Here is a 17,743-nt window from a genome sequence, read left to right as displayed (position 1 = left end):
TGGCACCCTCTGTTGGTCATTTTATTTACCTACAGGCAGTAATGTAAATAATAAAGTTGTGTGTCTTTTGTATTTTTATCTGTTTTTTAAATTAGTATTTACAGGCCTCACCAAAATAATACTCCAACCTGGGTTTATAAGAATAAGATACACTGTTATTTAGCTGTACTTTTGTTTGGATAATTTTGTGGTTATTTGTTTTTTCCTCCGGCTGGCTCTCTAATTGTAGCATTTAGAATTAGCGTTAACATTGCAAATTTTCAAACAAACATTTATTTAACTGGAGCAAACTGTTAGCTACAGTAGCACATTATTAAACAATGTTTAATAATTTTATTGTCAATTTGGATTAATTAGAAAACATCACATTTTAGCACCCTAAATAACAGTTTGAGGATTTACTATATTTGAGTTGAAAATAATTTAAGCCTCAGAAAAATGAGGCTACATTACTTCAGTTCGTCTCTCACTTTTTTAAAGACAGACTTAATTATTCTGTAAGATTATATGGTTAATTGAAATTATATTATCGTTTAATAATATTTATATATAATAAGTTTGTTGACTGGTCCTGGAAATGCCCATGCAAGTAATTTATAATTACAGGGAAGAAAGCTATATTCTGCCAGGTGGTTGAATAGTTGGGAGGGGAACATTTCTTTCTTTTTGGTAAATATTCAGCAAGTTTGCTTTTGGTGGTTCTGGTATTTCAGAGTATCACTTGCCTGCCAAAGCCTCAAGTTTAATCCAATTTAGTAATACCTAATGGATCTCAACTTTAGCATAATCTATTACCTATTCCTTAATACTCAAGTTACTTACCGTATTTGAGCTTTCTTGTACTTTTTCACTGAAATAATAAGTATTTTAAAAATTTATATTATACATTGCTCATATAGAAGGTGTTTTCAGAAATATGACTTACAAATGCCAACAACTGCATTTATACTGTATTTTTTGTTCCAATTTGTGGAAATTGAGATTTGTGTTTGATTTTGAGTGGACCTGTCAGTATATTATTTTTACCAAAATGTAGTAGACTATTCAATAGAATTTTTCACTCTATAATGAACTAATAAGCAATCTAATGTTCTCCAACATGACAAAGTAAACTTAAGTATAAAATGTGTGATTCAATGAAACATTGTGAAATAATCAATGAGCACTTTTATTTTTCACAGAGTCAATTCCGTATTTTAACTTAAATACCAGTGTGACCATAAAGTAATTAGATAGGATTCTGAGAACTTAAGTCTTTAAGTCTACTACATTACTCTAGTTATACCTAGTATGCAAGTCTGTAAATACCATATTATGTCTAACTTAAGTACATTAATAAATTATTGTAGCTCATTTGGTATATATTTCACCTGTAATACTTATATGCTTAATCCAGTAAGGGAGTAAAAGAGAAAAGTAGGCTGATATATTTTATTTTCAAATTTGGACACATGATAATGAATATATGCAATCTTTTTAACAAGCCTACTGAAATGCAATGAGATGGTGTCGTACTCTTCTGAAAATTAATTAGATACACTTCTAACTCCCACCCAATCCTTCCTAAAAGGCCTCTTAGAAAAATCAAAGAGTATTCAGATGAAAAGTTTCTATCTTACCACGTATTTGAAGTACCTAATTAAATTAGCCAGCAGTTAATTAGTTAACTAATTTAAATAAAGACCAAAAAAATGGTGCAAAGAATACTCTTGGAAATATTGCCATAGAAATGGAATGCTAATCTTTAAATACAGGATATTAGGAAATAGGATATTGGAGAAATACTCAAGGTTGGGATTGATTTGGTCTAGTAGGAGATAACTATTTTGAAAGGTTGTTTGTTTGTTTGTTTGTTTGTTTGTTTGTTTTTAATGGTAAAAGTATATTTTAAAGTCAGATCTGGAAGTATCTTATATCCCAAGAATATCCTTTGAGACTTTTTTCTATTGTCATAATATTTTCCTTTCCATATTTTATTCTTTTTATGGAGCTACTCCCTTTCTTTTCCACCTTAGTTAATTTATTGTTTTAGTATATGCTTAGTTTTTTGGAATTTCAAGGAAATTATATTACTGTGTATAAATATAGAACAGAGAGTAATTTTTCTGATGTTTGTTATATTTTATAAGGATGAGTTACTTCTGGGCAACAAGTTTGTGATTGGGACATTCATTAACTTTTTCAGGCAACTATAATCTGGTAAGCTAGAAATGTAAACGTAATTTATGAAATGGTGATCCAAGGTATGATACTTCCTGGGAGTTGTACAAATATTGTATATCTTGTTTATAAACGTAAATAATCACAAAGGTTTTCATTGTAGAATCAACCAGTATATAATCATCAGGGAATGTAAAGCTTATATGAAAAAATCAAAGAGAATAACTCTATATCTCTCTAAAAGCAGCTAGCTGTTGACTGAACATCTTAAAGTTTGAGTCAAGTTGTTTATATTAAGTGGAAGTCATTATTATTCATGGCTGTGTGTTTGCTTTTAATATTTAGACATTTGTGAAAGATTGTTAAAACAATTGCTGATTAGAAAAGATAACTTTTTTTTTCATTAGGCTTTTTCTTTTTGACAGTGATGTGAATTTTGAACGTAAAGAACGAACAGCATGTAAAGGAAAGATTGCCATATCAGGTATGCTTACAGATGGATTGTTTTTGTATTACCGAATAAATTCTATAAAGTAACTTTCTAGAGTTGGTGGAGTTTTTTAATGCTCTGTGTCCATTCTCTTCCATCATTTTATTTTGCATACCTCTATCAGAATATTTGTTCTAAAACACTGTTTTCATCATTATGCCTTACATATGTATTGAATTTTACAAATCGTTTGAGAAAGCTGTTTCATATAAAGTATATATATTATGCAGTTTTGTCCTCAGTGCACCTTTGTGAAATATGTAGGGTAGTTCTCTTTTTCTACAGACTCAGAGGTTAAATGACTTCCTGTAAGTGGTTGAGCTGGGCTGCAAACTCAAGTCTTTTGACTCTCCATTCCTTTTCTGCTCAGAAGTTTCAATAATGTTTTTAATGTTTGCTCGGCTAGAAGTTCCATGAAGTTTGTTTTGTTCATCACTATATACCCAGAAGCTTATACAGTGACTCATACAATGACCCAGACGCTCATACAATGACTGTTCTTCGTTGCCCATAGGACAAAGACCAAACTTTTCACCTCCGAGTTTTCTATTCTGACCCAGCTATTTTTCTAGCCATATCTTCTACTACTCCTATACATAAGCTGTCTGCTTTAGCCAGACATTTCTCTCCCTGTTCCATCTGCACACCCCATGCTTCTGACATCCCGTTAGTTCTTGAAATAATTGTATTGTCTTCAGGATCTGTTTGCTCATCTATGAAGTCTTCTCTGTTATCATTCCAGCTGGAAATGAAGTTTCCCTTCTCTGAATTCCTAATACATTTAGGAGATCTTTTACCACTAGATGGCACTTACGCTGTGTTGTCTCAGTTTCTCCAAAGTGTTAAGGAAGCTAAAGACAATGGCTTGGAGATGCCACAGATTGAGGTGAATACATGGCTGACTTGTGTGTATGCTAGTTAGATAATGCACCTTTACAAATATCTCACCAGTACACTTTGGAAAACAGCAGACCTCCATCAATCCTTAAGTAATAACTAGGTTTTTTCATTGGCCAAAAGCCGTGTTTTCTTAGCTCCAGGGACCCTGTGCTGTATTTCAGGCCCTCTCACCCAAGGAACTGTTTTTAGAAATGTCTTTATGGATTAAACAAAAAATTCTCACACAGGAAGGATAGACCTGAATTTCACATAGGATGTAACTGCCCTACATCAGAGGAATCGCCCTCATCAAAAAATTCGTCAGAAAAATAACTGAACTGTGTAAAAATCGGTTGCTTGTTTTATATTTATATTCATGTTTTCTTCTTTCCAATTATAAGACTGGAATAAAACACCTCACATCCTTTCGATGTGAAACAGTACTTTTACATGAGTAGTTGTTCAATAGATTTTAACATGATAGATAAAATATTACAGATCTTTAAAGAGGATTTTCTAAAAATACTTAAACATAATCCTTCATTTCTTTCTTCCAGTGTAGTGCCATTTACTATGCAAATGAGATATGTTAAATTGCTATTAAAGACTCAAATGACATGTTAAAGAGTTAACATCTATTGTCATTTCATAATAAATAGTTTATTGACTGCAGCAACTCATGAAATTAGCATTAACTACATTTAGAAGAGTGCTTAAGTAAAAGCATTTAAAGTAAGAGAAAAAACTATTTTCCTGACCACAAATACTCAAGTAAAGAAATTAAACTTATTTCTGCATGTGTTCCTTCTTTCCAAGAGATAATTTTAAGTTAAGGAAGTGAAAGTCTCAGAAAATGGGATACGTACATAATTTCATTTCATCTTTGCTTAGACTTAATTATATCTCATTTATTGATGTGTAAAAAATAAAAACAAACAAAAAGCTAATTCACCTTTATAAATCTATTTTCTTTTGATATTGGGATGAAAATGTGACTTTTGATCAAAATGAATATTTTCAACAAAGTTTGATAATGTTTCTGAGATTACATTGATTGCTAGGAGATACCAAGGTTTTTCATTTGCAGTTTCACGTTCACTGGCCAAATCTTCATAAAAGTAAAAAGAATAACTGAGGTGTATTCTGATCATTCCTGCCAAGCATCAAATAACCACACTGTGGTAATTGTCTGAGCTTACTCACTGACTGCTAATTCAATGACTAAAGCCAAATCAGTTCACAAAGTGCCTCAGTTTTCACTTTTGAAAATTATGATAGACGTCTAGGGCCTGAAAGCATCGAGTTAGCCATCTTCTTATGACTCTTTTGGTTTACCGTTACAATGTCAATGAAGACCCACAAAAGGACAAAGGTAAGAGTACTGTAAACCAAAACTGTGTCAACCATTTGCAAGAGTTGGGAAGGAATTTCTACTATTTGCAGGTGAATTAAGAAACGGTGGCTTACACATCCTTTGCCATCTGACAGTACATGACCACCTGGGAAATAGATAAGAAGTGTTTACCTTCCCCTCTTGAGGCTCTGACATAGTTAGGCATGGGAAAGAGCAAAACTGACCCACAGGCTGTGGGTCTACAGTAAAGGAAGTCAGGTTCCATGTTCCTCCCAAGGTAGTGTAAATAGTTAATACCACCCTAATAGAACAAGAACAGTTGTGAAATGAAATGAGTCAGCAACTGTGGTGAAGCAAGAAGCAGGCTCTTTGACAGGACATCAGCCAAGTCATAATTATAAAACAATAAAGGCAATCCCATTAAAGTCAAGAACAAAATAACAATGTCTATTGTATCAATATAATTTGACACAGTTTTATAAATTTCTAGCTAAAATAGTAAGAATGAAAGATGAAACTACTGAAAACAAATAGACAAATACTATTTGAAGATAATAGATTGCAGACCTAGAAAATCTAAGGAAATTTACTGACACACTATTTGAATTAAAAAAGAATTCAGTAAAAATGGCTAGATTTGAGATAAGTATATAAAAAGTGGTGGCTGCTGTCAACACCAGCAATAATTAGTTAGAAAATATGGTGAAAAAGATCTCCTTTACAATTAAAACAATAAAAAGAAACATTAACAACCCCCTAGAATAACCTTAATAAAAATGTAAGGATCATTTTATCAAGCTACTCTGGGTAAAGACCCTATTATAACATTATCAGTTCCCAAATTAATTTTGACAATAGAATACTAATAAAACATTTTGAAGGGGGAATTTTGATAAAGTATTCTAAAATTCACATAAATTAGCAAGTGAAAACAGGTGTTTTTGGGAAGAATGTATTTCTAACAGTAAAGTATATTATAAAGGTTCAATGTTTATAATAGTATTGATACTAGGATAGACAGTCATTAATAAATAATTCAATTAGATCATAAAGTATATAGTCAAGGAACAGACACTTAGAATGGTATATATGATAAAGATGGCATCATTAATGTATACGATGTCAGAGGGGTAGTAGATTGGGGGGGGTTATCACTTTGTGAGAGGTGTAAATGTCTAACTATTACATTGTTTTGTACACCTGAAACTAATAATAAGAATAATAACAATATAAAGATGGCATCATTAAATCAGTAAAGAAAAGATATTCTATTAGATATAAATGGAGCTTTAACTTGTCTATTATTTTTATAAGAGGAATAATTATTTTAAAATTTTACCTCACATACCCAAATTCTCACACAGATTAAATAATTAACTTTTAAAAGTAGAAACCATAAATAGTATGTTTAAAAAAAGAGAGATTGAGAAATGGGCCATGGATACAAACAGATTCATTGAAGTGGCCAATAAAATGTACTAGCATTTTTCTTGTTAATCAAGAAAATGCAAATCTAAACAAATCCTGTCACTTAACTATTAAATTGGCAAACATTTTTTAAATTATTGTTTGATGAAATGTATGTGAAGTGTTTAGCTTGGCATACGGAGAGAGTTCAATAAGTAATATTTTTGTCAAAACTGCTAAGGCAGCAGTGGGAAGAGTACTCATAAAAACTGTGTGGTTGGGTAGGGTAGGGATGAAGGAATATTAGAAAGCTTTTCTAGAAAGGAAATTGGAAATAGGCATTAAGAACCTTAAAAATACAATTCTAAACAAACAAAGATGTAGACAAAGGATCGTGGGATCTAAAAGTGAAGCACAACCTAAATGGAGCCAAACAGCTTATTTTCATTAAGATTTGTAATTATTTGAAAGTGACATAATTAATAGGTATGAAAATATGCACATAAATTTCCGTAGTATAACAGGGAAGGGTCTTAAATAGAGACATTTTCCACAAAGGCTTGGGGTATTTATACAGTTTTTGTACTCTGAGTAATTAAAACTAACTTCACTTTACCATTGAGATCTCTACTGTGCTATATTATACTGTAGTTCACACATCTGTTAAGTTAGGTACAACCTTGATCCTCTAACTTTGAAAATACATAAATAGCATGGGAATGTCAGTGAAATTGTTACTACTATTAATCTAGCATTAAAAGTAACAGGAAGAGTGGAGGAAACTAGGAAGAAAAAAAATTGTGTCAAATCTCTGGATTAACTTCTGGAATAAAAATTATTAACACAATTACTTTAGAGTTTGAAGAATGTGTGAATTAGAGAAAATGTGTTTAGATCACTTTTAGAACATAAGCCCTTTTCTTGGACTGAAAGAATAATGCATTCCTCTTTTTAGCTTTATTTCTTAACGGAAATGATAGTAACATATACAAAGATCTGCAAATTCTTTTGTAGACGAGTTACATCTTAATGCAAAGGGTTTGGGTATGTTTGTCAAGAGCTGGGTCTCTCCCAGAAACCAATGATCTTAGACAAGTCACTTATTTTCATCATTTTTACTAGAACTTACTAGAACTAGTAAGTTTCTAGAACTTACATGTGGATGAAAGTTCTAAAGCCCTTTCTGCCTCTACTATTCTGTGATTTTGAAATGTTACCTAACTACTTTTGCTGCTACTACTTACCAAAAATAGAAATTCAACTCTGGGTTCCCCATAATTCACCTATTTAAAAAACATAAATCACACAATGAAAATACTATGGCATAAGCTTATTACAGACTCAATAAGTTAATTTCTTGAATAATGGTGGGTTCTTTTTTTAGTAAATTATTTGAATAAGTATAACAGATACTACATTTCTAGTCTAAGCTATTTTTTTACAGAAAATATCACCTGTGTTAGAATATTTAAATAATATGGCTTTAATGGTCAGCCTCCACTATGGCATTCAGAGGTTCATTTCACTCTAAGAAATGAAATTTACCAAAATTATTACTTGTCATTTTTCCCTCTCTTTATAGATATTCGAATACCACTCATGTGGAAAGACTCTGATCACTTCAGCAATAAAGAACGTATGTATGATTTTAATTTGCAATGGAAATATTTTCTTTAGTGTACAATAAATTTGTGATTATTGGGAGAAAAAGCTGCTTCCATACTGAAATAAATTCATGTCATTTGACAGAATAAGCAAAATCTTGCTGAACGGTTTTTTTCCAATTTTGAGTATAGATGTGTTGTAATTGCTTGATACTAATTAAGGTAATGCATATGTAATGTACTTTAAGTTGTTGATAGGATCCTCTGCAAGGACAGTCTGTAACGAGTTATAAGGGAAGGGAAGTATGAAACAAAAGAAAATGTTTAAGGAGTGAAGGTAAAGATAGCATTTATTGTATTTGACCAGAATCTAGGAGATCTTTTCTGCCTTGCTTTGTTACTTCAGATTATTTAACAGGATGTAAGAGAGAAAGATTTTTAGTTTGATCTGATTTTCTTTTTCCCCTTCAGCATTTTATGGCTTTATATAGTCTTCACTAATCCTTGTAATGCTTAGGTCATGGAAATTAACCTCAAATGATTTCTGGCTGTTAGAAGCAAAGCAGTAAAGATATGATAATCCTTTATATTTCTTGTCAATTGTGATAGCTTTGTTACTCATAGTTTAAAAACTGAATCATATTGAGCATAATTAGTTTTATATGAAGAATCCAAAATCAGGTTAGTGTATTTGTTATTCAATTAGGAAATATAATTTACTTTACCAAAGAATACATGTGGGAATTAAGTACATCTTTCTGATTACTATAGAGAATAAGTTTTTCTAAAGAGCTGTATTTTCTCAATAATGAGGATTTAGCCCTTTAATCACCTAATACTTTTTTAAAAACATCACCATATTAAAAGGCCCAGCAGCTATGCTTTTTGTGTTCACATGTCTACTTTTTATTGTTTTTGTGGTTTCCTCCCTTGCTGTTTGGTGGAAAATGTTTTGCTGTTGTTAACGTGCCTGCTCTTAACTTCTTATAATAGAAACCTTTTTTTCTTAAATAGACTTGGAAACCAAAATAACAAAGGTAAATTGTATATATATAATAATAAATTTGCTATTAATTAAAGCTTAAAGAGTTTTCTAGGGATAAAATTTATGAGTTTGGTGGTTATTTTAGGCTGCTGAGAGGCCTATATTTTTTACTTTATTTTTTGATATTCCCTGGTTTAATTTTTGTAGTTGGGTAAGGTATTAATATATACTGACAGAACGGTCACTATAAAAAGGATTACAAGGTGCAATGTATGAATAAGAATCTATTAAATATTTAAGCTAAGTTTTTTCATTTTCAAATAGATTCTACCATAATATAGGCATGATTTATCACATGGATCATGGCTTAACTTTTTTTTTTTTTCCTCTAGAATCACAGCGCTATGCCATTTTTTGTTTATTCAAAATGGGAGCTGAAGTTTTTGATACTGACATGGTGATTGTGGATAAAACAATCACAGATATATGTTTTGAAAATGTAACCATATTGTAAGTATTTTTTATTCTTTAGAGAATGAAAATCATCGAAAATTCTTCCTTTTTTAAAGGAGGTTATAATTATTGGGTCTTTGGATTATTTTTGAAGCATTAAGAGCTTTAAATGTTTAAATGGATTTTTTTAAATTACTTTATTCAAAAGAATCCAATTTCTACATTTAAAATTTTCCAATTTAAAAAAAATAGAAATCATGTAGTATTAGTAGTAAATATTTGACTCATTGGATATTATAAATTTTTGTAAGTGTTTATAGTTTAATTATTTACTAAGCTATGAATACAATACAATCTCATTATATTGTATATAGAGTGAATTTGGGCCTAAAACAAGTTCTTATATCTCATATAGGAGATTTAGTTTCAGAATTACTAAAATAGTATTACAACTTTATTTATAAGATAGTCCTGAAATACATACCATAGAAAAAGCACTTTAGTAAAATTTCGAAGTGTTCTTTTTCTTATGGTGTACTTCTTTCATGTACTCCAGAACAATAAAAAATTGGGTGATCCTCAGGGCTGTTTTTATTGCGTCTGCTCTTTTACAGGCCCATTTTATTGTGGTCATAATACGACACCAGAAAGAACTCCTCAGGTAGCCATAGAAATCATTTTTAACTAACGTAAGTTTTTCCTGGCCTCTGTGAAAGGTTCTATTGGCCTAAATCAGTGTGTGATTTGTATTTCTTTCAAAGTTTGAAAGATACTATCTTCATATCTAAATATGAATAGCTATTTAACTATTAAAATAAATCAGTCTACATTGTTTTTGCCATTTTCAGCTATGGAGCAATACAGTTGAGATTTGAGAGTACTCGTTTTGCCACTCACACAACATTGAAAAAACTATTGCAAACCATGTTTTGTGGCTTCTGTCCAGTGTCCCATAAGTAATTGTATAGCACGGAAAAATAAAATGCAGTGTTCTAAGTTGTTAGCAGTAGTACAGGCCCTCTTACAAGCTCTATTGAACCAAAGCAATTTATTAAGGATCCCAAAAATATCACCAAATGCTTACATAATTGAGACTAAAAAAATAATTTCTCTTAGTTACCTAAATACATTTATTTCCATTATCAACTGTTGCTAGTACATTTTTTTTCCTGTCAAAATCATCTTTTTAATGAGCTCTTCACATCGCTTTGCTATTGTTCGTTTTACTACAAAGACGAAAATTATTTTTTTTCAGCGACAGAACAATGCAAGTTACTTGGGAAGACAACACATAATTTATATATTTTTTAAAAATTCTGTAAATATTTTAAATTGTTCTAAAAATAACTGCAGTCAGATGTTCTAAATGTTGTTTAAAAATGTGCTTTTTGTTATGATTGTTTTTAATAAGTATTCAATATTTATGAATCTCTGGTTTTCCTCTAAATATTGACATTTGTTAGTCATTACCAGGAATACTGTATGTTTAAAAGTTGCCAAATAATAAACTATAAAAATATCTGGAAGTTATTCCTTGGATTTATCCAAACTTTGGATTGGCCATTTAAATCTTAAAAAGTCTGTGCTGCATTTTAAAAATCTCTGAGGCTGATGGATCGTCTACAGGCAACATCTCCTGCTGATGGACCTCTTTTGCAGTTTTAAGTATATTTTATTGTTAGTAACTCCCCCACAGTCTTGTATAGAAAAGGTAGTTAATCGTGTCTGAGAGGGGTAAAGCCAATATTAGTGTTTGTTAAATTGCAGAACTTCTGCCTATTTGTTTAATAAGTCTTTATTGAGTAACTTTTATGGTTAAGAATACAAAGATTACCAAGAGAGCACTTGCCTTCAAGGAGTTCATACCTTGACTATATCTCTATGTTATTTTTTGTATGTTTGTTTGTTTTCCCCTACATATTAATAACTAAATAATGAAATCTTATTTTAGAGTTCTTAGGTACAAAGGTGGGACAGGTTGTGGGGGGAGGTAGCGGCAAGGTGGTGAGTGTAAGTGACTCTATGAAAAAGAAATGAAAACTAAAGATTTTAGTAGATGAAGTCTTTGTTTTTTTCCTTTTTGTTTTCTTTCCTTTTTTGTTTTCAAACCTTTTTCTTTTGGAAGAATAGTCATTTCAGGAAATCACATGTATAACGTAAATACCTTAAGTATAACTATTAAAGGAATAACAAGGAGAAATAATATTGGCAGCAAAATGACCAGGACATTTTATTCTTTAAGTACTATGCCTGTACATATTCATTAACTTGAGTTAAGACTGACCTACTTTAGAAGCTGGTAGCTCTGAATGTTGCAGTGACTCAGGTCATTTAGATACTAAATAAACACAGTGAGATTTTTGTCTCATTAACATATATTAGCATAAACCTATTTCAAATGGTGATTCTAAATGTATGAAAACATCAAGAGATGTTATAATTTTATTTTTACTCAGTTAAATTCCTAACATTACGAATGCCCTTGTTTTTAGTAATGAAGCAAAGCCAGACTTTCAGATAAAGGTGGAACTATATAGTTGCTGTACAGAGGAATCTTCTATAATCAACACACCAAAAAAATTAGCTAAGAAACTGAAGACATCTATAAGTAAAGCTACCGGAAAGAAAATAAACTCAGTGCTTCAAGAAGTTCATGAAACGTGCTTGTCCTTCAGTTCTGCTATTTTGTAAGTTTCTAATACAATGTAGTGACATAGTATAATTACAGTGACATAGTATAATTATATGTTTGTGACATTTTAAAGTATTGCCTGTGGAGTGTATGTTTACATTTTAAATGGAAAACAACATCCTGAAGCAGAAACAAAACTTGGTTGTCTGACATTTACCCAGCTGAGGTAGCCTTAATACCTTACTTTGAAAGTAAGAAGTTGGGTGATTGTGTTTTTAGTGATTTGGAATTCTAGTATCTACCAGAAAGATGAAATGTTTTTCTTGAAAAGGGACTATCTATATGTCAAAGTATTTACTACATATCAGTCTGCTAATTGGATTTCTATATTTATGTCATGCTTTATTCTTATACATTTTTAAAAATACAGTCTGCTAATTAGATTTCTATATTTATGTCATGCTTTGTTCTTACAGATTTTTAAAAATAACTTGTCTCTTTATAACAAAACTACATTACCATTTTCACTCCTAACAAAATAAACAATAAGTTTAATATCATCTTATATCCAGTCTGTATTCAAGTTGCCCCAATTCTGAAAAACTCCTGTTGTGGTTTATTTGTGCAAATCAGGATCCAAAAAAGGTCTACAGTGCAAGTGAGTCTTTTAAGTTTCTTTTAATCTTTAACAATTTCCCATCTGCTTTTTTCCTTTCCATTATTTATTGAAGAAACCAGATCTTATAGAATTTCCCATATTTTTTAATTTAGCTAATTGCATCCTTGTGGGTTTTTTTAAAACATCTTTTTTTATACCCTGTATTTCCTACAACTGGTAGATTTAGAGGGCTGATTAGATTCAGGTTCTTTTCTAGGGCAATAATACTTCATATTGATTATATGTACTTCCTACTGTCTCCCATTAGGAGGCCTTGTCCCACTTTTAGTCATGTTAAAATTGATCAGTGGGTGTTCGCTTCGGCAGCACATATACTAAAATTGATCAGTGGGTTCAGGTGTTGCCCTCCTGATCCATCCGTTATAAAGTTCCTTCTCAATCTTTTATCTAATGGTCTTAGCAGTCATTGCAGATCATTCATTATTTCATTATTTCATTTGGTGACTTTCTACATTTGTTTTACTTTTTTTTTTTTCTTTTTTAAACCTGGAATTTTCTCAAAGAACTTTCCTTCATGAACTCTCTGGATATAAATGCAAAAAAATGATGAAAGAAAGGGAAAAAATCATTTGCTTTTTTTTTTATTTACCCAAATTTAGAATAAGTTGATATCCTAGCAAGCGTGGAGGAGGTAATCAATGTTCTGTTTATTTGAACTCTTGAATTTTTATATATTTCTGTTTCAATCTATTATAGTTATTATTCTCTTTGAAGCCAAATAGTCCCATCTTTGATCAGTGGGGCTCTTTCAAGCTGACTCCTGCATCTTTTTGACACAACCTAATCTCTCATAGCTTCTTTGCTTTCTGACACACGATGTTCCACGTTCATCTTGTACTTTTCTGCCCAGACTTGGAATTACCATTTCTTCAAGTAGCCCTGGTTTCTTTCAGGTACTTTCTTTAAACATTGTGTTTGTTGCTTCACAAATAGTTTTATGTTGATGTATCTTGAGAAAACTGTTGATCAGGCTACATTCCTAGAATTTCTTTGCATGTCTTAGTAGAGTTAGCCCCTTCAGCATGCCAATAATTTTACTATAATTACAAAAAGAAAATATTTTGGGTGTAGATCCTGGAAATATCAGTCATCATAATGTAATTAAATAATTTTTTATGTCAGATATATTACATGTGAAAAATGCCTTGGCACTCTAGCATTGTGGCTTTCAGTCTATTTTGCTGGAGACCCATAGTAAGAAATACATTTTAATTTTACATCATGACTGAGTGCATAGCTACATAAGCAGATTTCATGAAGCAATACTTAACTCTTGCTGTTTATAATATAGTTATCAAACTTTTTATTAAGTTATTTTCCATTAAAAAATCTGTTTATGAATTATTAAATTGATTTCATGATCCATAAATGGGTCCACGCCACTGAAAACCAGTCACAGAAGATATGTCTTCCCTAATATAAATGTTGTTCAAAAGGAGAAAGGGTACCCTTTAATTTTCTTCCTCTGGAATTAAGGCCATCTTAAAACTTTTCTAGGTTAAGATTATGTCACGTATTTGCTGAAAGGTGCTTTAATTCAACTATAAGGTAGTGGAACTATTTCTTTTTGATGATTAAATAAGCAATTACAAAACATAGATTTTAGAACTGAGACATTAGAGATAATCACTGAGTTCTGTAGTTTTAAAACTTTTTTAAGCAGCAAAATTCCTTATTTAAAAGAAATGACAGAACAAATAGTGTTCTGGACAAGGTACATTATTCCCAGGGCCTCTGTTTTCTCATATGAAAGATAAGGATGCTTAGATATAATAATTTCTTTTTAGAAGGATCCTTAGAGACATTTTCAAGGTTTCATACACCTTTAAAGCCTATAAGAAAAATGAGTAGACCTCTCAAACAGTTTTAAAACTTTATTGTTTGGCAGTGAATATTTACATTTTGTTATCCTGTCATTTATTTGTGTGGCCCAAAGCAGATTAATTTACTCTCTGGGTTTTTGTTTTTCTCTCTGTAAAATGGGAATAATGGTAATGTAATCATATCTGACAACATAGGATTATTATGAGATTCAAAAAGATAATGCATGAACTTGGTATATTGTAAACATTTAATAAATATAGCTCTTACTATTATTGTTACTATTTTAATGTTCTAAGGCCAGTGCTTTTTTTTTTAAAGTCATGCTGAAGCATTGTAGTTTAGAAACTTAACATAGGGTTATAAAATATAAACATATATTTTATAATAAAATTTAAACTCATTGTTTATAATTTCATAGAAGATAATCTAAGTGATGTTAGAACTTGCATTTAACTTATATTCTTCTTCAAAGCCTAAAGGAATTTTTGAGGCACATTATTGGTCTTAAGTTCTGTTTAACAGGGATTGACATATTTGTCTTGAAGTAGTCATTCTTCTATTTAGAGCTGTCATTCTACTTGGTTTATACATGAATCCAAATATTAATTTCCTTTATGAATAACATTTCCCATGAAACTTGCATGCCATTTGTTTATTTACACCATTAAACTTGGTCAAAAGATAGAATACAACCTTTTACAACATTTCACCAAATCATTTTCTCCTAATACTGGCATACTGTTGAGCTTCTGGTGTGAATCCAGAGTATACAAGGTTAAACCACTTTTGACTGATACTTCCTTAACTGAGTACTTCAGCACCACCATAAGACTTGGAGAGTAGTATTAGTAATCATAAAGGGATCAATGTTATTTTTTTAATTGTGATCTAGTTCAATAAGAAGATTCCTAATACAGCTTTTAAATTTTAGCCAAAATGGGCATAAGAGATCAAATTTGGGCAAAATACTCATGTATCTTATCTAGTAATATGGCCTGTGACAAAGTATAGCTGTTCTTCTGACAAAAGAGTGCATTTTTTCAGACTACCATTTAAAGTATAATAGTTATTTATTTTTTCATAACATTTTTGGACATCCCCCTCCCCCCCCAAAGTTATAACAATTGACCTATTTGATTTAAAAAATGTATCTGATTAAACTTTTGGGAACTCAATATTAGGGTTGGCCAAAAGGAATGAGTGTAATGTTTTAGTAAGAAAATGTTATCCTGACAAGAATGTTTTAAAAGTGAGATCATTGTTGGTTTTGGAAGTATTGCCATTGTAATTAGTCATGGTTTAAAAATGAAGTAACTTGAAATATCATCATAAAGTATTATTGTTTGATCTGAAAGAAGACACTGAACATTTTTGGTAATTTTTAGCATGCTCCTTCATGTGATTCATTTATTCATTTAATTTGTGGAATTGAGCTTACTGAAATTCTTTTAGCTAGATTTTCCCAGTGCCTCTAATAGCTGAATTAACTATTTTATGTTCCTTAAGAACTATTTAGTACATTATTCTTCATTGTGTAAATATACATCATTTTAAACAATCATCTTGTGAAAACTGGTAAAATTGAGAGTGATTATTTACTTGACAAACAGGTGTATTAACTTTTTTAAAAAGCCACTACACTACATTTTAAATTAGATAGAAGTTACAAAATAACTATACTAACACTTGTCCAGAATAAAATGGATTATTTATGTTTTGAGGAACAAGGGTATTAATGGTTTGGTAGTGTGAAAGATGATGCAGTGTTCAAATATAACTAAGGAATTACTCAGCTATTGAGTGTAATTTATTTATTCATTCATTTAATGACCTTAGAAATGATTATTCAGCAGTTATATCATGTGGTACATTGGATTCAAAGTCATGCTCCCTGCATTCACAATTCTTGCAGTAGTAAAATATGGTCACTCTGTATCTGTTTTAAAAGTACCTTAATTTTAAACTATTGCTGAATGAACTATATAGGTAGTTAGTATAGTGGGGTTCTCTTTTTAATATAGCACTTTCTAGCTACAGGCAAGTCAGTTACATTCTCTGGACTTGAGTTTCTTCATCTGAAAATATGAACCATTACTGGAAATAAATATGAATCAGATTTCATCACTACTCTTCTTGTTAACGTTCTCCAGTGACTTCCCATTACACTTGGAATTAAATCCACCCTTCTTCCCAGGCCCAGAACGTCTTAGGTGATCTAATCCCTGTCTGTCTTTTCACTCTTGTTTTGTACCATGTTTTCTGCTTGCTTGCTGTGCTTTAGCCACTCTCATCTTTCAGCTTCTTTGCACATGTTCTCTCTGCTTAGAATGTTTTTCTGCCTTCTTTGCTTGGCTAGATCCTTTTATTAGTTCATAACTCTTACCTTTTTAGAGAGTTCTTTCCCGGTCCCCCTACCTAACACAGGTCCTCAGTTTTCTCATCCCCTTTGTTTTTTTCATAGAAAAATTTTCATTATAACTTCCAAATGTGAATATTTGATAAATTCTGCATTTTTTTCCTCCTTCCTGCATCAGAATATAATACTGAGTCTCGTTTACTATTAATGCCCATCACCTTGCATAAGACTTGACACATATTAGGGTTCAGTTAATATTTTTGAGTGAATGGAGATCTTTCAAAAGAAATACTTAATAAGTTAAACCAAATGATTTTCATATTTTCTTAAGGTAAAATAGCATAAAGAGATAAACATGCTAAGTTGATTAATCATTTGTTAACTATAAACTCATTTATAACATCTAAATGTGTTTTTTTAATTCATTTTTTTATTGTGGTAAAGTATACATAACATTTACCTTTTAAGCATTTTTGAGCATAGTTCAGTGGCATTAAGTACATACACAATGTTGTGCAACTCACCACCTGAAACTCTGTACCCATTAAATAATAACACCCTGTTTCCCTGACTCCACCCAGCCCTTGGCAACTTCCACGCTACTTTCTGTCTCTATGAATGTGACTACTCTAGATCCTCATATAAGTGGAGTCATACACTATTTGTTCTTTTGAGAGTAGCTTATTTCACTTAGCACAATGTCTTTGCAGTACAACCGTGTTGTAGCAAGTGTCAGAATTTTTTTCCTTTTTAAGGCTGAAAATACTCCATTGTATGTATATACCACATTTGTTTATCCTTTCACCCTTGAATGGATACTCGGGCTTCTTCCACTATTTGGATATTGTGAATAATGCTGCTATTAACATGGGTGTACATATATCTACTTGAGTCCTCCCTTTCAGTTCTTTGGCTATATA

At 31.1% G+C, this 17,743-nt stretch overlaps 1 protein-coding gene across 4 annotated transcripts in view; it reads left to right on the top strand.

Annotated features, from left to right (window-relative positions):
• Window positions 1-17,743, top strand: part of RTKN2 (rhotekin 2) — a 62,941-nt gene that overhangs the window by 14,316 nt on the left and 30,882 nt on the right. For 3 of the 4 annotated variants that reach the window (XM_019731897.3, XM_019731899.3, XM_019731898.3), the window contains 4 exons: window positions 2,586-2,644; window positions 7,873-7,926; window positions 9,272-9,389; window positions 11,825-12,019. In XM_019731897.3, the coding sequence (XP_019587456.3) occupies window positions 2,586-2,644; window positions 7,873-7,926; window positions 9,272-9,389; window positions 11,825-12,019 (426 nt within the window). Of the gene's footprint in view, window positions 1-2,585; window positions 2,645-7,872; window positions 7,927-9,271; window positions 9,394-11,824; window positions 12,020-17,743 lie in introns of those variants that run through there. The other variant, XM_088792039.1, reaches the window with a different exon arrangement.

This window comes from Rhinolophus sinicus, chromosome 15 (genome assembly GCF_057876585.1).
Source record: "Rhinolophus sinicus isolate RSI-liver-muscle chromosome 15, RSI-T2T, whole genome shotgun sequence".
Lineage (NCBI taxonomy): Eukaryota > Metazoa > Chordata > Mammalia > Chiroptera > Rhinolophidae > Rhinolophus > Rhinolophus sinicus.
The sequence above is the reverse complement of the archived record's forward strand: the minus strand, read 5'-3'. Positions and strand labels throughout refer to the sequence as shown.